This window comes from Zootoca vivipara, chromosome 12 (assembly GCF_963506605.1).
Source record: "Zootoca vivipara chromosome 12, rZooViv1.1, whole genome shotgun sequence".
NCBI lineage: Eukaryota > Metazoa > Chordata > Lepidosauria > Squamata > Lacertidae > Zootoca > Zootoca vivipara.
In genome coordinates, this window is record NC_083287.1 from 1706485 (window position 1) to 1727694 (window position 21210).

General features: G+C 44.3%; 1 protein-coding gene across 1 annotated transcript in view; it reads right to left on the reverse strand.

Annotated features, from left to right (window-relative positions):
- Positions 1-1406: 1406 nt before the first annotated feature.
- The window catches only part of CNTNAP2 (contactin associated protein 2), an 869542-nt gene continuing 849738 nt past the window's right edge, over positions 1407-21210 (reverse strand). Inside the window, exons 22-24 of the mRNA XM_035101355.2 lie at positions 6896-7126; positions 3209-3277; positions 1407-1638 (exon numbers count right to left, since the gene is read on the reverse strand). Coding sequence (XP_034957246.2) covers positions 1439-1638; positions 3209-3277; positions 6896-7126 — 500 coding nt within the window. The 3' untranslated portion in view covers positions 1407-1438. The remainder of the gene's footprint in view (positions 1639-3208; positions 3278-6895; positions 7127-21210) is intronic.

Consider the following 21210-nt stretch of genomic DNA (forward strand, 5'->3'; position numbering starts at 1 on the left):
TGTCACAGGTGGAACAGGTGTGCAATGAGGACTTCAGGTCAGCAGAGTCATTACAGAGTCAAATGGGACAGTCTTTCTTCAGATCTCAGCAAGAAATTCACTAAGGATTCCTGTGCCTTATGATACTCCTCTCTGACAACTACAAGGATGATAATATGAGGCGTTTCTAAACATTATTGTTAAGTACTTCTACACAAACATCATTATGTGCCCTTAGCAGACAGATGGCAGGCAACGGAAACAGGCAAATGTGGTTTTCTCTCAAGTGCTTCCTATGCTCCAGGCTTCTTGCTCTCTACAGGCAGATCTACACTACAAACATGTACCAGCTTTAATCTTTTGAAACAATCATGGTCTCTCTACCCTCCCCCCCAAGAATCCAGAAAACTGTCCTTTAGCGAGAAAGCTAAAATGATCTGCTAGGGCTAAACTTTAAATTGTGGGAGCCATTGCAGCACAGTTCTGTCCTGCATCAGGCAGTAATACTGGAAGTTCAAAGTTCACATGGGAGCAACCCACCCCTTAAGATGCCAGAATCAGGCCTCCCAGGAACTGGAGCCATTGGGGGAGGGAAGGAACTGTGATATAGATTCCTCAAGCATCTGATATGACTGAGCCATGAGGCAGCAGCTCCCATACAAGGTAACATCAAATGGGACACTGAGAAATTCCTAGCCTTCCCCACAGTTCCCTGAATTCTCTGGGAGAGGAGGTGACTGTTAAACCATTTTAAATCTATAGTGTAGATCAGGCATCCCCAAAGTGCGGCCCTCCAGATGTTTTGGCCTACAACTCCCATGATCCCTAGCTAACAGGGCCAGTGGTCAGGGATGATGGGAATTGTAGTCCAAAACATCTGGAGGGCCGAAGTTTGGGGATGCCTGGTGTAGATTCACCAAATTGGAAACATTTAACCATGCATTAAAATAACAATCATTGACACTGTATGTGAGTACAACATCCTTTCTAGGAAATTATCTATGCAAGAATGCTAGAGAAGAACGGTCTCAGGCTTTAGGATTGCTTTGCTGTTCTCAGGAGAGAAGTATTTACATTCTAAAGGGCTTCTAAAAAAATATAGAAAAGTGGTCCCTGTTTCCACAGGTATTTCTGAACACCTCCAGCCACTGACAAAGAAGACAGGTGGTGATTGACAAGTGTGAACCTCTTAAATTATGCTCTTAGTTTAGATGGATACAAGAAGGGCAAATTCACAGTAAACCAATATTAAAAAGTCCTTTTCTGAAATGCTGTGGCACCTCCAGTCCTAATGGTTGTTTGTCACTTGCTCCTCCGCTTGTGCTGATCTTTTTTAAAAACTAGATTTGTTGAAGAGTCTGCAAGAGAGCTCTCTTCTTCTCACTGCAAAAGTCTTCCCTGCCCCCTCCCCACCCCCTTCCCCCAAGCCAGCCGTCGGCTTTTCTTTCTGCTTCCAGTTTCAGATCAGCCACTCCTTTTTGCTTTCGTCAATGGTCTCAGTAAAATTGGGGTCGTTGCCCATAATGGCTGCGTCAGCGCTCTCTGCCGATTCTGCCCCCTTGGCTTCATTGGTGTGGTAAGTTCCCTTGTGGCGGAACATGTAGCGAATGAGGAAGACAAGGGTGCAGAGGATGGTGAAGATCACAACAGCAATGACACCTAACACAGAGAGAAAGGCGGAAGGTTTCAGATTCAAAAACAAATGAGCAAACAGTTTAGTTTTCATATACTGTCTGATATGACATGGCTACAATATTGTCTCTCTCATGGTAACAGAGAAAGCCTCCCGTCTTATTGCTCCGTTCTTAACACATGTCCATTAACTGGCAAATAGTACAGTGGGGCTTGTGCGGCTGACACTGCAGAGCCAAATTGGGAGAGCCACTTCATGACACTCTTAATTCTAACTATAGTGTGGCATAGGCATTGGGGATGTATCCTGAATCAACCAGCTCAATTGCTGGCTGATTACTCCACAGTTGATCCTGGGTTAAGGATCCCCCCAAGATGCAAATCAAATAGGGCAAACCTGCCAGGTTGTCATTTGGGGGGATCTATGGCCCATTAGCCACCATCTGGGCCTTTGGACAGAAACCTTCCCCCTCAATGCCTTCACTGGGGTACCCTGAAATTTGAACCTGGATAGCTCACTTTTGCCATCTAGTGTCACATTTGTATGTTGCGCTTTACAACACATTTAAAACATGTTATTTGCAGCTGTATAGCTGAGTCCCCAATGCCTGTTTCTGCCAAAAGTTGTGACAGTTGCTATGAGCATAGCTGCCAAGTCTCCCGTTTTCCCTGGGAAAACCCCTTTTTTTACTTACCTTTTCCCGGTGGTCCCCCGTATCACTTCGTCTCCCGTTTTTCTCCGTTATTTTCTCCTGCCGGCGGCCATTTTTTTCTTTCCGATTTGCCCTTCTATGGGCACCAAAAATGGCCACTGCCAGCTTCAAAAGTCGCATCTACGCATGTCCGGAAGTGCATAGACGTGACTTCCGGTGTTGGCAGCGGCCATTTTTGGTGCCCATAGATGGGCGGAGTGACACCGGAAGTTGCGTCAGCAGACTTCCTGACATGCGTACAAGCGACTTTCGAAGCCGGCGGCAGCCATTTTGGGTGCCCATAGAAGGGCAAAGCGACACCGGAAGTTACATCGACACAACTTCCGGTGTCAAATGGCTGCCGGTCCCGGATTCTGCAGTCCGGAACTTGGAAGGTAAGGCTATGAGGAAGGCAAAACCCCCAGACAGGCCCAATTTGTCTGTGGGCAAATTCCTCCCTGGCCCCAAATGCAGTGGCAGATGCAAGGCCATAGCGGTGCCCTGCCCACTTCCCTTCAAAGAGAGCAGCAATATGCAGGGCTGGAGGGGGGGGGATGCCCAATGCAGACTGTGCTGTTTGCTCCCAGCACAGCCAGTTTACATGCTGAATGTAGCAGGATATGCCATCAGAATTCAAACTACCTGTCATTTACTGCTTCATAATTAAATGTATTTATTTCCATTTCTTATTACAGTATCTACTCTGTCCTAACAGTTCTGGGAAACTAAGCATTTTAAAACAAAAGACAAGTATAGTTGAAAATCCTTTTCTCTTTGTTAGCTTAGCCTTGGAAATTATATGTGTGTTTTAAATTAGGTATTTTAAAATATACTTGCAAACATCATATCTTATCAGCATAGAAATCAACATTCCCTTCTGAAAGGCGGGACGTGTACTTACTTACCTCCAATAATGGCTGAATTCCTGTTAACACCACCTCCAATCACTTGACCATTGTAAGGAAGATCGGCACCTGGGACACAAGAAAAAGCACAAGTTATTATTTACACCAGGCCCTTCAGACATTTAGCCCCTCACTTAAAATTCCCCGTGCTTTCCCTCTGTCCCACTCAGACGTCCTTCCAGGCTAAATCAAGCATTTGATGCTGGAGGCAGTTTTATGCTCCACTGCCTTACGGGGCACAGAGGTTTAAGTAAAATAAATTTTGCACCAGGAGTAAAACCCAAAATAGGACAGGCTCTTCTGTCTTTAATGCTCATGTTTTTTCAACCCCCTGGAAGACTCAGGTAGCCCTCGCACACAGGAGGGATACACTTGCAATGGTTTGTTGCAAGGTCCCACTTCTTAATAATATTTAATTAAAATAACACAAACAGAAGTGGTAATAAAGTATACAGCTGGATGCTGCCATTAACATTCGTATTCCAATGAGGAATCCACTTTCCCACAAGAACTGGTTCTGTTTCGTGTTTCTTTTGAGCAAGTGATGCCCACAGTATGTGGCCAAAGACTTGAACTGTAACAAAGCCATTTGGGGGGACAAATAAAATCCCTGCCAGCAGACCCTCCAAGTGTCCCTATTTTCCAGGGATGTCCCCGATTTAGATAAGCCATCCTGGTTTCTGATTTGATCTCGGAATGTCCTGCTTTTTCTTAGGATGTCCCTATTTTCATTGGAGAAATGTTGGAGGGGATGGAGTTACCTGACCCCCTAGGCACCTCTGTATAGGGATTTTTTTTTTTAATGTTTCATGTTTTTATATATGTTGGAAGCTGCCCAGAGTGGCTGGCACAACCCAGTAAGATGTGTGGGGTATAAGTAGTAAAATTATCATTATGGAATGGGATGTCCCTATATTCATCTGAGAAATGTTGGAGGGTATGTGCCAGTGAATTTAGTGGCAGAATACTAACTGTTTTAAATACAGTACTAACACCAATCTCTCTTCAGGTACATATATTTATATATTGCTTGTATTTATTTTAAATATACCCAGCTTTCTAGAGGACCAAATTAGCTTCAATTTCAGAAGGCTTGAAACAGCAGTTAGAGAAAGTGGCTCCCCCCCCATTATAGCGTGTGTGTGTGAGAGGGTAAGGGAGATCCAGAGACGCACCAAGGAAATAGCTATTACCATGCCTTCTCCCTCCCTTCTGAAATTGTTCCCGATAACTCCACATAGGCAGAATTTCTAGGAATGATCTTTTCCATGGGAGAGCAGCGCCTGCCTTTGCTTATCCTCATCTTCCTGCTGCTCTGTGGCATTAAAATTCTGCTCAGAGCTGCACAGAGCAGCTTGAAATGCCCAGGTCTCTCAGGGAGGGCTGCTAGAATTTATGGCTTTGGCAGGCAGCTGAGCCTCAACTGTCTGTAGCTCCTGATGAAGTGTCTGGGGTGGAGTATATATTGCCATTAAGTTGGGCAGGAGGAGAAAGGTTGTGTGTGTGTGTGGGGGGGGGGGTGTTATTGCATCCAAGAACCAGGCAAGATTGAAGCTCTCTTTCCTACTCCTTTCCATTAGGGAAGATTTATGGGAAATTCAAGTGCCATCATTAAGTCATTTGGGATCCAAAGAACAGAGCTGCTAAAGCTGAGCCAGAGATCAAGCTTGCTCTCATGTATTCCCATGAGAAGAAATTGGGGCCATCCACTCATTAAATAATTTTAAGTTGATTCAACTCTTGCTTTTAAACCAATTAATTGAATGGAGCTATTGCAAACATTTCAGCACATGTGTGCTTTTGCTATCCTGGATGGCGCATGGAGGAGGAATGTAGAAAACTGCCTTATCCCAAAGGAGACCACTGGGTCCATCTATATGCTCTGCTGACTGGCAGCAAAACCCAGGAACGAATGTTTCTGAGCCAACCTAGAGATTTCAGGAACTGATCTAAAGGTTTTCTGTGCAAAAAGCAGCACGGACAGGGCAGCCTTACGTGTGCTGTTTGCACGCGGCAGCCCCACGAGTCGTCGCTTGCTCGGCAGATTGCAAGGTCGCCACGGGAGCAGCAGCGCCATTTGTGCATGCACCGTTCGTCATGATGTCAGGATGTATGCATGCTGCGGAGCAATGCCTCGCCCCCAGGGGGTGCCTCCACATTTGCCACCCCGAGCAGCCAAAAGGCAATGTTCGCCACTGGAGACAGCCGAATAATAAAATAAGTCTTCCCTCTAAGCCACTTCACCTGAACATGGTTCGATTTTTTGCACTTGAGAAAACAACAAATGCAGCTACTCCTTTGGAAACTGAAATCTCTAATAGTCCGTATGTGCTGGTTGTTTAAAGCATGGCTGCAGTGAGGCTGCTATCTATGTGGAAAGCAGAATCAGTTATTTTTGCTCTCTACAAATTTAGCAGTCTTTCTTTTTTTATTTCCTGGTGCAGCGTGTCTTTCACTCAAGTTTGTATATTACTACACGAAAAAAGGCAGACAAAGAAGTTAAGGATAGGATTAATTTGTTTTTTTTTAAAAAAGTATAGTTATTTTAAGAACGGGAAATTTTGCATTGGTGTATCTTTGAAATCTTTGTGTTTTTCTACTCCATAAACAAAAACAATTGTGTGTTTGTATGCAATTCCCTGATGGTTTTGAATTTGATGACAATTAAAATCTACATGTAAAACCAATTATTATTTTAACTCATGATTCCTTTGCCTCATCTACTTAAACACAGGACGCAGTTCTGAAGGGAAGCCAGGGGCTGCTTGGCCCTGCGTCCATCTTCAGAAAGGAAGAGACGCTGGCTGAGTCCTGCAGCTCCTCCATCGCCAGCACAGAAAGTCACCAGGGCCACAGGGAAAGGGGGGCAATTACAAAACAATTTCATGCTTTGAGATAACCATTTGGCACCGCAGCAGAATATGAACATGGTCACAGAAGCTGTATTTATAAAGTCAAAATAGACGTTATCTCTGGAAATGTGAGGCTTCAGCCCTGAGATAACAGGGAATTTGGGGTGGGGATCTGAGCTTGCCTGGGGGCAACAACCTCCTCAAAGGGCTTCCTTAGGTGACCTGAAGAAGCCTCCAGGTTTCTTCTGTGCCAATGGTGCCTCCCTGCCCTTGCAGCAGCTAAGGGAAAGCGGGGGAGGGGAGAGTCCCTCGCAATATTCAGATTGGCTCTAACTCTAGCAGTGGACCTGGCTGAAAACTGATCTGCCACTTTTCATCATTTCCAAGGATTATTCTGGTAAAAAGTGCTATGATTATCAGCACCAAGAAAGACAAATCTATGCCAATTTTCTGAACTTGCATTCATTGCATTTATCAAAATTAGAAGCACCAGTAAAACAACAATTACGTGCCCACAAGACAACCCACAGGTCAATCTGCCACTGCTTCACACTGGAGGTTAGTGTCTTTAAGATAAATGCAGTAGTCATAAACCTATAGCAGCAATGAAAGAATAAACTATAATGGATACTTAAGCCATTATAGTTTAGAAGTTAAATTGTCAGTGTGTGTGTGTGTGTGCGTGTGTGTGCGTGTGAGAGAGAGAGAGAGAGAAAATGTTCACTATTATTCTAATCTCACCATCATAACAGATGGTGAGTTATAGTCTAACCCTACATTCTGGAAGCAGCTTCAGGGATTGATTTCAGGATTTTCTCATCCGGTCTCAACTTACCTGAATCGGAATGCCACGGATCCGTTGCGGAAGACATTGGTTGGATGGTTTGTGGGTTTGCACCACAGTTGGATTCCACAAGTTCTCCTTCTGTGTGGATGTGAGAGGAGATGTTTGTGGCTCTCAAAGCTGCCTTGAGCGGGGAAATCTGGTTGAATTGGACTCTGGACAGGCAGCCAGAGAATCCCGGGGTATTGTATTTATGGATCTCTTGGTCAATTTTTCCAAGTTCTGGAGGACAGAGGAAAGGAAAGGCTTTTCAACAGAATTCACTGAAGAAGGAACAAGCACCGTGATCCTTCTCCATGCTTTTAATCCTCACTTTCAGAAAGTTAGGCACACGGCAGACTTTGTAAGTAGTATATCATACCCTCCAAATTCCCACGGACAGTCCCACAATAACAAAAGCCACCGGGCTTCTGATTTGATCCCGGAATGTCCCTATTTCCCCCACCACCGCTGCCACCACTGAGCTCAGAGAGAAGGATGAGCCGGTGTTTGTCCTGAGCAGCAGCGGCAGCGAGGGATCATCCATTGCCTCTCCATGGCTGCTGCCGACCTCCTCCCTTGGGCAGCTCCTAGCAGCTGCTGGACATCAGGTGAGAGGGATAGGCTGCTGCTGCCAAGGGGCAGGAGGAGGGCAGGGCTGCCCTGGGTGGGGAGAAAGGCAGAGCAGAGCACAAGGAATCTTGACTTTTATATATAACTAGCTGGCCTGGCCATGTGCTGCTGTGGGTTTTTGTGTTAAATGGACCTTTTTCTGTTAAATGGACCTTCAGAGTCTCCCTTCAGAGACCCCTCACCTGCCCTGTCCCAACCCTGACTCCTCTACTGTAAGTTTCAAAAATAAGACTCCCCACCCACACGTGTTCCTGAAAATGACCTCCAAAGAAGGAGACTCCACCACACTCATTGGCAGCAAATTCCACTGTTGAACAGCTCTTACTGTCAGGAAGTTCTTCCTAATGTTTAGGTGGAATCTTCTTTCTTGTAGTTTGAATCCATTGCTCCGTGTCCGCTTCTCTGGAGTAGCAGAAAACAACCTTTCTCCCTCCTCTATATGACATCCTTTTATATATTTGAACATGGCTATCATATCACCCCTTAACCTTCTCTTCTCCAGGGTAAACATACCCAGCTCCCTAAGCAGTTCCTCATAAGGCATTGTTTCCGGGCCATTGACCATTTTGGTTGCCCTCCTCTGGACACGTTCCAGCTTGTCAGTATCCTTCTTGAACTGTGGTGCCCAGAACTGGACACAGTACTCCAGGTGAGGTCTGACCAGAGCAGAATACAGTGGTACTATTACTTCCCTTGATCTAGATGCTATACTCCTATTGATGCAGCCCATAATTGCATTGGCTTTTTTAGCTGCTGCATCACACTGCTGACTCATGTCAAGTTGGTGGTCTACCAAGACTCCTAGATCCTTTTCACATGTACTACTCTCTCAAGCCAGGTGTCTCCCATCCTGTATTTGTGCCTTTTATTTTATTTTTTGCCCAAGTGCAGTACTTTACATTTCTCTTTGTTAAAATTCATCTTGTTTGCTTTGGCCCATTTGTCTAATCTGTTAAGGTCATTTTGAAGTGTGATCCTGTCCTCTGGGACAAATGTTTAAAGCATGTCAAGGCAAAAGGTTACCAGTTCAAACTGGCACTAATAATTAATGGCAAGAATTCCTTCTGATAGACTAGAAGAAAAATGTTTTATTGGGCTCAAAGTGGGATATAGAAAACCTATACAGAAAAGTGCAGGCTTTTAAAAGGAGAATTGCATGAATTAAGGCTGCTGGCAGCATGGGAAGATTACTGAAATAATGCACAGAATGTGCTTCAGACACCCTAAATATAAATGCCAACTATTACTAGTAATACAACGTAATGACAAGAGAGCTGGCAAAACCCAGCTGAAAGTGTCAATGAATGGCCGATTCACACAGCACTGAAATTGGGATGGCCAAGGCCAGGAAAAAAGTAAAGGAAAAGAACTCTCGGCACACACATTCAGCTTACTAAAGAATTATATACAAATATATTGTTCCTGAAAATTAACAGCCCATATTTCTGCATATAGCTCTTGAGCAGGGGTAGGCAACCCAAGACCCAGGGGCCAGATGCAGCCCAATCGCCTTCTCAATCCGGTCCATGGACGGTCTGGGAATCAGCATGTTTTTACACGAGTAGAATGTGCCTTTTTATTTAAAATGCATATCTGGGTTATTTGTGGGGCATAGGAATTCATTCATATATTTTTTTCCAAAATATAGTCCGGCGCATCACATGGTCTGAGGGACGGTGGACCGGCCCATGGCTGGAAAAGGTTGCTGACCCCTCCTCTTGAGCATCATGCATTTCAAATGCGTTTCTGTTCTTTTCCAGCACCATGTTGTCTCTGTTAACACAACTGGTAGTCTGGACCTGCACTAGCAGAACACAGATTAACATTTCAAGCATTTCATTACTGCAACATAAAATGTGACATTTTGGCTGCAACAGGGAATCCAGCTTCACATTCTCCTGGACTGTGCAAAAGAAATAAAAAGGAACCTCACCATGGTCATTTTTGGACAAGTTTAAATTGGAGGCACTGAAAAGTAACAATGCAGCATCCATGATTGAGCTCCTCAGAACAAAAGTGGTTCATTCACTGGGACAGCAGAAATACCGGGTGCATCTAAACCATAAAGTAGCTTCTACCACCTGAAACCCCTTGCTTAAGAAGCGCTCATTTGTGTCCAGGAAATAACTGCCCTGTATCTCTGGGTCCAGTGTTGTTGTTCCATAAGGAACAGTTGTGCTACCACCTGTTCATGCAATTATGTGCTCACCAAACCCTGCTGGTCAGCCCCATCCCTAGCTAGCTCAAATTTGTCACAGCATGCAAGGATTAAGAGGGCATGTGACCTCCTAAACTGCTGCAAGCACCTTATCCACATCCTGAGGACTGAGAACCTGAAACTGCTCTTACGAAACCAGACTAGACGGCACACTAGGGTTGCCATGTTTTTTAAATAAACCCTGACACCTGCAAAATTCCCCCAATGCCATTTTTGCACCCCAAAACAAGGACATGTCAGGAATTTTCCTGAGGTATGGCAAGCCTATGGCACACTGTGCACTTCCTCAGGACCTGTCACAACAAGAGCATCAAAGTTGTTGCGGACGTGCATGATTTTATCCGTTGTCACAGTAGACTTCTGGAAGCTGCAAGATCCCATTCAGCAGGTAACATGTTAGGAAGCACCATACCACTTAGAATAGGTCTGCTGCCCAACTACTTGATGATGGAATGAAGGCAGCAAAGTAGACCTTCTTGTCTCCAGTCCATGATTATGTGCTCTAACACGTCATCTTTGCCACAAAAGCAATGCAATTTGTTTTGCAGATATTAATATTGTACAGCTTGAAGCAATAGGATGAATAAGCAACTGGAATAAAATATGATTCAAAAGCTTTACTAACAGAACTTGCTCCAAAAACAAATACGAAAACAAATGATACATCCAAATAGTTGTACAGTCATACCTTGGTTATCTAATGCCTTGCGTCTCAAACATTTTGGCTCCCGAACGCCGCAAACCTGGAAGTGAGTGTTCCAGTTTGCAAAAGTTTTTTGGAAGCCGAGCGTCCGACGTGGCTTATGCAGCTTCCGATTGAGTGCAGGAAGCTCATGCAGCCAACTGGAAGCTGTACCTTGGTTTTCGAAAGTTGAATGGACTTCCAGAACAGATTCCATTCAAGAACCAAGGTACAGTGTCATGTGCATGCTCAGCAAGGCTTATCTTCTTGGATATTTGAAATTACTCTCTCTCCACACAAACTCCGTTTTCCTGGAGCTGGTCTCCTGTGTCTTTATGAGACACCCTGTACAATTACACTATTCGTGGTTTGTTGGTTGGTCTTTAGAAAAGTGGAAGATACTTGGTTAAATGCCTGAAAACATGTTTTGCAGCTGATCTTACTTGACATTTGGCGTCAGCTTATGATGAGAGAAATGATATAGCAGGGAATGCAATGCAGGTGCAATGCACCCTGTTTGATACTTAGAAGATTTTTGACATTTCAAATCAGTTTGAGCACTCCAACTGGAATTGCATTATGTGCGTTACAACATAACAATTACAAGAGCAGGAATCCTAAATATACAGACTGCTTCATGGGTAAATAAAGCTCTGTAAATAATGATGGTGCAGGTTGGGGGTGGGAATTGTGGGGCTAAAATTTTGGGGTGCAAAAATAGTGCAGAATGACTTCAAAGCATTACATTACAATGGCACATGGGGTTTACAGTGGTTTATTCAATGAAAAAAATGACAACTGTAAGAAAATATTGCATCTACCATGTACAGTTTGCTTTCCACCAGGACCCTCTGTGTCTGACCCAACTCAGCCCTTTTCCCTCAAACTCCTTCTCCCGGCCAAACCCCACCCTCTGCGCATAACAACTGTCACTCTGACTCCTGGCTCTCCTCTGCATGGACCCAGCCTCTGCAAGCACAACCTCCTGCTCTCCTCGTCCAACCAGACCCACCTTCTGCCCATGCAGTTTGGATGACGACGAGGAGCACAAATAGGTGAAGTCAAAACAGGACAGGATACACTTTTCTTAAAAAAAAAAAGGGTGATCACATTTTTCTAGGGATGGGGGGGGGCAACCCTTCATCCAGCACATATCATTGCAGTGCTGAGGGATCTGCACTGGGTGCCTGTTAAGCACAGAGCCAGTTATAAGGTTCTGCTGTTGACAGACAAAGCTCGAAATGACTCTGGGCATTAGGATCAGCAAAGGAACCTGGTTTGTTTTGCGATGGCCTGATGTTTACCAACATGTGGCAACACAGAGGCCGGATTTCAAACTGAAGCCCCCCCCTTTATAATATGTGATGCCTCGTCTGTATTGGGCTTCTGTTCTGCCAGCAATGCAAACATTCCCCTGAACGTGACCTCTTGGCCTCATTGTTTAAATCACTTTAAAAAGTGCTGCTATTTTTCTATATATACAGATAATAGCCCTATAACACATTCGCTTGTTAAAGCAAAACCACACACACATTGCCTGTGTTGGCTACTTAAGGGGGACAACCTACCCATGCAGCATCAGAACATGGCTCCAACGAGTCCAGTCTTCTGTCTTCAAAGATGGTCGGCCAGCTGTTGCTAGAAAGCTTGCAAGCACACCACATTCCCATGCCTTGCTTGCTTCAGGACCCAGCAATCACAGGTAAACTGCCTCTGATGAGGGAGGCTCAATTTTGGCCTGTCATTGCTCACATCTATTGCTAGAGTTCTCTTCCATGGATTTGCCTAATCATTTTTATACCATCCAAGCTACACTACATCTTGCAGCAATCATTCCATTAAAAAAAAATAAACATTTTGCTTTCCATTTATAATACCAACCAATTCAAACGTCAAATAAAAATGTCCTCAACTACTCAAAACAGACTTTGAGTCAATTTCAAAAGGCTTGTGACTTAGAATACTGTTCTCATCCCTTTGTACCTGGGTCTTGTACAGAACTGATTGTGGAAACTATCGAGGCATCTCTCTATTAGCTGTAGCCGGCAAAAAAAAATTCTTGCAAGGGTCTTTGCAAACCGTCTGGTAACAATATCCAAGGTGACCCTTCCTGAATCCCAAAACGGTTTCTGGCCTTCTAGGGGGACAGTGGACATGATTTTCACCACTCAACAGCTTCAAGAAAAATGCATAGAGCAGAACTAACCCCTGTATATGGCGTTTATTGACCTGACTAAGGCTTTCGACACTGTAAATTGTAATGCCCTGTGGACTGTCCTTCTGAAAGTTGGCTGCCCAGATAAATTTGTAAACATCATTCAGCTCCTCCATGATAATATGACAGCAACAATCGCAGATAACAATGGCTCTCAAAGTGAACTATTCACAGTGGGATCAGGTGTTAAACAGGGTTCTGTTATTTCCCCAACTCTATTCATTATTTTCATTGCCATGATCCTACACTTTGTCGACGGGAAACTCCCCACCGGAGTAGAAATCATATATCAAACAGATGGAAAGGACTTCAATCTGAACAGGCTGAAAGCAAAAAGTAAGGTTACTGTAACTTCCGTCATAGAGCTTCAGTATGCTGATGACAACGTAGTGTGTGCACACTCAGAGAATGACCTCCAAACCAAACCATCCTAAATATCTTTTCAGAAGTTTACAAAAAGCTTGGCCTATCACTCAACATCCAAAAAACCAAAGTGCTGCACCAACAAGTACAAAATAACCCCCCTGCAGTGCCACAAATCCAACTCAGTGGTGTAACGTTGGAAAATTTTGATCACTTCTCCTACCTAGGCAGTTACCTTTCCACAAGGGCCAACATTGATGCCGAAATCCAGCATTGACTGAGCTCTGAGTGCGGCTTTCTCCCAATTGAAGTGCAGAGTGTTTGAGGACCGGGACATTCGCAGCTTGTTTACAAAGCTATTGTACTACCAACATTACTATATGCTTGTGAAACATGGACCACTTATAAACGCCATCTCCAACTCCTCGCAAGATTCCATCAACGGTGTCTCCAAAAAATTTTACACATCACTTGGGAAGACAGGCGAACTAATATCAGTGTACTGGAAGAAGCAAAGATCACCAGTGTTGAAGCAATGATTCTTCAACATCAATTTCGTTGGACTGGTCATGTTGTGCAGATGCCTGATGATCGTCTTCCAAAGCAACTACTCTATACCGAACTTTAAAATGGAAAGCGTAATGCTGGTGGTCCACAAAAGAGGTTTAAAGACTGTCTCAAGGCAAATCTTAAAAAATGTAGTATAGACACCGACAACTGGGAAACACTGGCCTGCGAGTGCTCCAGTTGGAGAACAGCCTTTACCAAAGGTGTCATGGGCTTTGAAGAAACTCGATCTCAGGGCGCAAGGGAGAAACGTGCCAAGAGGAAGGGACGCTTGGCAAATCCACACCGTGATCAACTCCTGCCTGGAAACCAATGTCCCCACTGTGGAAGGACGAGTGGATCCAGAATGGGCTTCCACAGTCATTTACAGACCCATTGTTAAAAACGTGTTTATGGAAGACAATCTTACTTGGCTATGAGTGATCGCCAAAGAAGACGACGACCTGGGTCTATTTTTGTTCTGGGTTTTTCCATAAACTGAGTTTGCAACGTTTTCTAAGCAAATGAATAACAACAAAAGCTAGGATGTAATTTGTTAAACCTGGATCTAAAAATGCTCAGACTTTTACTTTCTGTTGTCTCAGCTAGATATTCTCCTAGCTTTGACAGCTCTGACGCCTTTCTTTCACATTTCTTAGTTGAGGAGCTTTTCCTATTTTCTCTTTCTCTTTCATTGTATGTGCCATTCAATCCTCTTTAAGTCCAAACGGAATATCCAACAGAAATGGGATAACCTATCATTTTGCAATCACAAAACTAGCTAGTGTTTGTCAAGTTCTTATAGAACCTCCACTGCCCCATTTATCACACACACAAACAAATAAGGGAACGTGACAGGCTCGCTAGTGAAGAGTACTGTAGCACCCACATGCTCCTTTTGTTTCTTGCCAACATGCTGGATCACTGACTGTGCTCAGAAAAAATGAAAAACTCAACGGAAGGCAACGCACCTTAAGAAAAGATCAGATACACTGCCGACATAGCTGTTACTTGTATGAATCAGCGTCATTTATTGACATAAAACAGAACTGCAGCTTATTCATTTATTTGGCAGCTTGCTCGTCCAGTAACAAATTTATCAGTCTAATGTCCCAGTCCGCCTTTTTTTTTTTTGCTGCAAGAGGCAGCCTTTGGGAATCTAGATTCACTGGGAGTTAAGCTGTGAAAAAGGCAACTCCAGCCACAGCCCAAGGACTGACCTTTTCGCCCGGGGAAACGAACACCTGAGAAACTGGAGGCTGGCAAGGCAGCCGGTCAGACAGCAATGGCCCCTCCCTCGGCAGTTACCTGGTCCGCCCTTGCCTCGTCTCTCTTCTTCCAGGGGAAATGCCTGCCTGCCTCTCCTCCGCCGGACTCGGGGCTCCTCCGCGTCTCCTTTTGTTGGCAGCAGGGATGCCTGCCGTCTGGCTGCAGCCAATCGCGAGCCCCCCCCCTGCCGCCGCCCCAATCCCGGGCACCGAGCGGAGAAATGCAGGTGAGGAGGGAGCACATGCAAAACCCGGAGTGTAGTCGGCAACCAATGGGGATACGATTTCTAACAGCAAAATGTGACGGGAGAGGCAAACAGAAAGACGTGGACCGGATCTCTCTCTCTCTCTCTCCAGCTGTTTTGGGACTACAACTCCCATCATCCCTGGCTAACAGGACCAGTGGTCATGGGTGATGGGAATTGCAGTCCCAAAACATCTGGAGGGCCGAGTATGGGGGCGCCTCCTTTTGGGTCTTGGATCCGGACCAGGAAGCCGCCGGAGAAGATTTCGGGAGCGAGGTGGGTTGCCTTCGCAGGAGGCGGCTGTGCAGCATCTCCAAGAGACACACCTGAGTCTCCACATCAGGGATGCGAACACTCGGAGTCCCATGGCCCCAGCAGAACACCTGTGAGTCCAGCACTTGATATTGCTAAAAGCTCTTCTGTTTGCAGTAGTCATTTCTTCTGGAACAGTGTCCAAAGAACATGGACTGAAAAACACAAAAAGGCCTGTGCCTTCTGTTGGCTAAGGATATACCAGCACAACATTGTTCTCTGATGTCTTTTCCAAAGAAGTCTTGGCGCGGCTGTGTGCATCCTGCGCTTCCTTAGGTGTTTGCAGGTTCATACTTGCGCCCGAGGGACAGGATTCACCCCCCCTCTCCGAGCCATAACATAGGGCCGGAGGAGAGAGCACAAATCCAAAGAATGGCAGCTGTAGCCACGCTCATGACTTCAAGGGCATAGTGCTAAAATCTGAACAAGGCTAAATTTGGCCTCGGATCCAAAAGATAATTTTCTGCAGCCCATAGCCTGCAAATTATCCTTGTATACCAGAGTGCTGAGTTAACAGTGGCCAAAGAGCACTCTCTTCTTTTAATATAAAATTCTCCCTGACACCTTGTTAGCAGTTTGCAGATGCTTTAAAAACAAACACCATGAATTGAACATTTTTGTTTACTAAGTATTTCATCTAGTAAAAATTAATTGAGAATGTTTGTGCATACTGAACCTTGGAAGATAATCCAGCATACAATTGAGTTTGAACCAGAAACTAAATGTACCAACATCCCTCTCAACTGGAAACATTTAGTATAACAGAGATCTTCTGCTTTTTTTTAATGAAAAACCCCCAACACTTTGTGGTCCCATAAAACTTTGTATTTTAGCACTGCACACAATTGGAGCACAAACTTAGTCTCTACAATTTTTTAACAGAAATGATTTGTCACTATTTTAAAAAACCACCTTCCAAATCTCCTCAAAAGCTTGTATAGGGGTTTATGAAGGAGATGTTGCAAAAAATAGGGATGGAACTTTGAAGATAGGGACAATTGGATCATATTTAATTGCAGTATGCAATGGAAACATATTTTCAACAGCTTGCTGAAAATAATACAGACCTTTCAATATCACTAACTAATGTAAACCAGCAGGCACATTTAGTGAAAATATAACCTTAGGCTGTAAACTGGAGACTCTTTAAATTATGGTAATGGATTCTGCTCCATTAGTTTCTTATATTCCTATTTAAGACCACACTCTTAGCAACTTTACTCATAATAAAGTCCTATTGAATGGGACCTGCTTTTAAACAATATTTATTTATTTCATAAAAAATTATATCCTGTTTGATTGTAAAAAAAAACCAAAATTCTCAAATACAAGAAAACAAGAAAATCAAGAAAAAACTGCAACTGTACTTTAAAATATCAGAAGTTAAAATACTAAATCAGATTCAGAATATGCTAATGAGGCATGAAGAACAGTTAAGAGATTTAGTTACAGGTAGGTAGCCATGTTGGTCTGCCATAGTCAAAACAAAATTTAAAAAATCATTCCATAATAATAATAATAATAATAATAATAATAATAATAATAATATATTTGTACTTCGCCCATTCAGATGGGTTTCACCAGTCACTCTGGGCGGCTTCCAACAAAGATTAAAATACATTAAAATGTCACACATTAAAAACTTCCCTCAACAGGGCTGCCTTCAGATGTTTTCTAAATGTCAGGTAGTTGTTTATCTCTTTGACATCTTATGTGGGAGGGCATTCCACAGGGTGGGTGCCACTACCGAGAAGGCCCTCTGTCTGCTTCCCTGTAGCTTTGCTTCTCGCAATGAGGGAACCGCCAGAAGGCCCTCAGAGCTGGACCTCATTGTCTGGGAAGAACGATGGGGGTGGAGATGCTCCATCAGGTACACTGGGCAGAGGCCGTTTAGGGCTTTAAAGGTCAGCACCAACACTTTGAATTGTGCTCGGAAACATACTGGGAGCCAATGTAGGTCTTTCAGGACTGGTGTTACATGGTCTCAGCGGCTGCCCCCCAGTCACCAGTCTAGCTGCCACATTCTGGATTAGTTGTAGTTTCTGGGTCACCTTCAAAGGTAGCCCCACATAGAGCGCATTGCAGTAGTCCAAGCGAGAGATAACTAGAGCATGCACCACTCTGGCAAGACAGTCCGCGGGCAGGTAGGGTCTCAGCCTGCGTACCAGATGTTTCAGTGTATCTGAAGAAGTGTGCATGCACATGAAAGCCCATACCAATGACAAACTTGGAATCATAGAGTTGGAAGAGACCACAAGGGCCATCCAGTCCAACCCCCTGCCAAGCACGAAACACCACCAAAGCATTCTTGACATATGCCTGTCAAGCCTCTGCTTAAAGACCTCCAAAGAAGAAGACTCCACCACACTCCTTGGTAGCAAATTCCACTGCCGAACAGCTCTTACTGTCAGGAAGTTCTTCCTAATGTTTAGGTGGAATCTTCTTTCTTGTAGTTTGAATCCATTGCTCCGTGTCCGCTTCTCTGGCGCAGCAGAAAACAACCTTTCTCCCTCCTCTATATGACATCCTTTTATAGATTTGAACATGGCTATCATATCACCCCTTAACCTTTTCTTCTCCAGGCTAAACATACCCAGCTCCCTAAGCCGTTCCTCATAAGGCATCATTTCCAGGCCTTTGACCATTTTGGTTTCCCTCCTCTGGACACGTTCCAGCTTGTCAGTATCCTTCTTGAACTGTGGTGCCCAGAACTGGACACAGTATTCCAGGTGAGGTCTGACCAGAGCGGAATACCGTGGTACTATTACTTCCCTTGATCTAGATGCTATACTCCTATTGATGCAGCCCAGAATTGCATTGGCTTTTTTAGCTGCTGCATCACACTGTTAACTCATGTCAAGTTCGTGGTCTACCAAGACTCCTAGATCCTTTTCACATGTACTGCTCTCAAGCCGGGTGTCACCCATCCTGTATTTGTGCCTTTCATTATTTTTGCCCAAGTGTAGTACTTAACATTTCTCCTTGTTAAATTCATCTTGTTTGCTTTGGCCCAGTTGTCTAATCTGTTAAGGTCAATTTGAAGTGTGATCCTGTCCTCTGGGGTATTAGCCACCCCTCCCAATTTGGTGTCATCTGCAAACAAGCTGGTCATCACAAACACTCTCTTCCAACAACACAAGAGACGACTCTACACATGGATATCACCAAATGGGCAGCATCGAAATCAGATTGATTATATTCTCTGCAGCCAAAGATGGAGAAGCTCTATACAGTCAGCAAAAACAAGACCTGGAGCTGACTGTAACTCAGATCATCAGCTTCTTATAGCAAAATTCCAGCTTAAACTGAAGAAAGTAGGAAAAACCACTGGGCCAGTAAGATACAATCTGAATCAAATCCCTTATGAATACACAGTGGAAGTGAGGAACAGGTTTAAGGATTTAGATTTGGTGGACAGAGTGCCTGAAGAACTATGGATGGAGGCTCGTAACATTATACAGGAGGCAGCAACGAAAACCATCCCAAGGAAAAGGAAATGCAAGAAAGCAAAATGGCTGTCCAACGAGGCCTTACAAATAGCGGAGGAGAGGAGGCAAGCAAAATGCAAGGGAGATAGGGAAAGATACAGGAAACTGAATGCAGATTTCCAAAAAACAGCAAGGAGAGACAAGAGGGTCTTCTTAAATGAGCAATGCAAAGAAATAGAGGAAAACAATAGAATGGGGAAAACCAGAGATCTGTTCAAGAAAATTGGAGATATGAAAGGAACATTTCGTACAAAGATTACCATAATCAAGGACAAAAGTGGTAAGGACCTAACAGAAGCAGAAGACATCAAGAAGAGGTGGCAAGAATACACAGAGGAATTATACCAGAAAGATATGGAGGTCTCGTACACCCCAGGTAGTGTGGTTGCTGACCTTGAGCCAGACATCTTGGAGAGTGAAGTCAAATGGGCCTTAGAAAGCACTGCTAATAACAAGGCCAGTGGAAGTGATGATATTCCAGCTGAACTATTTAAAATTTTAAAAGATGATGTTGTTAAGGTGCTACACCCAATATGCCAGCAAGTTTGGAAAACTCAGCAATGGCCAGAGGATTGGAGAAGATCAGTCTACATCCCAATTCCAAAGAAGGGCAGTGCCAAAGAATGCTCCAATTACCGCACAATTGCGCTCATTTCACACGCTAGCAAGGTTATGCTTAAAATTCTACAAGGCAGGCTTAGGCAGTATGTGGACCGAGAACTCCCAGAAGTGCAAGCTGGATTTCGAAAGGGCAGAGGAACCAGAGACCAAATAGCAAACATGTGCTGGATTATGGAGAAAGCTAGAGAGTTCCAGAAAAACGTCTACTTCTGCTTCATTGACTATGCAAAAGCCTTTGACTGTGTCGACCACAGCAAACTATGGCAAGTTCTTAAAGAAATGGGAGTGCCTGATCACCTCATCTGTCTCCTGAGAAATCTCTATGTGGGACAAGAAGCTACAGTTAGAACTGGATATGGAACAACTGAGTGGTTCAAAATTGGGAAAGGAGTACGACAAGGTTGTATATTGTCTCCCTGCTTATTTAACTTATATGCAGAATTCATCATGCGAAAGGCTGGACTAGATGAATCCCAAGCCGGAATTAAGATTGCCGGAAGAAATATCAACAACCTCAGATATGCAGATGACACAACCTTGATGGCAGAAAGCGAGGAGGAATTAAAGAACCTTTTAATGAGGGTGAAAGAGGAGAGCGCAAAATATGGTCTGAAGCTCAACATCAAAAAAACCAAGATCGTGGCCACTGGTCCCATCACCTCCTGGCAAATAGAAGGGGAAGAAATGGAGGCAGTGAGAGATTTTACTTTCTTGGGCTCCTTGATCACTGCAGATGGTGACAGCAGTCACGAAATTAAAAGACGCCTGCTTCTTGGGAGAAAAGCAATGACAAACCTAGACAGCATCTTAAAAAGCAGAGACATCACCTTGCCGACAAAGGTCCGTATAGTTAAAGCTATGGTTTTCCCAGTAGTGATGTATGGAAGTGAGAGCTGGACCATAAAGAAGGCTGATCGCCGAAGAATTGATGCTTTTGAATTATGGTGCTGGAGGAGACTCTTGAGAGTCCCATGGACTGCAAGAAGATCAAACCTATCCATTCTTAAGGAAATCAGCCCTGAGTGCTCCCTGGAAGGACAGATCGTGAAGCTCAGGCTCCAATACTTTGGCCACCTCATGAGAAGAGAAGAATCCTTGGAAAAGACCCTGATGTTGGGAAAGATTGAGGGCACTAGGAGAAGGGGACGACAGAGGACAAGATGGTTGGACAGTGTTCTCGAAGCTACGAACATGAGTTTGACCAAATTGCGGGAGGCAGTGGAAGACAGGAGTGCCTGGCGTGCTATGGTCCATGGGGTCACGAAGAGTCGGACACGACTAAACGACTAAACAACAACAACAAACAACAACAACAAGCAAACTTGCTCAGGATGCCCTCAAGCCCATCATCCAAGTCATTGATAAAGATGTTGAATAAGACTGGGCCCAAGACAGAACCCTGTGGCACCCCACTAGTCACTTCTCTCCAGGATGAGGAGGAGCCATTGATGAACACCCTTTGGCTTCGGTCAGTCAGCCAGTTACAAATCCACTGAATGGTATCATTGTCTAGCCTGCATTTTACCAGCTTCTTTACAAGAATATCATGGGGCACCTTGTCAAAGGCCTTGCTGAAATCAAGATAGGCTACATCCACAGCATTCCCTTCATCTACCAGGCTTGTAATTCTGTCAAAAAATGAGATCAGATTAGTCTGACATGACTTATTTTTCAGAAACCCATGCTGACTTTTAGTGATCACAGCGTCTCTAAGGTGCTACTGGACTGATTTTTTA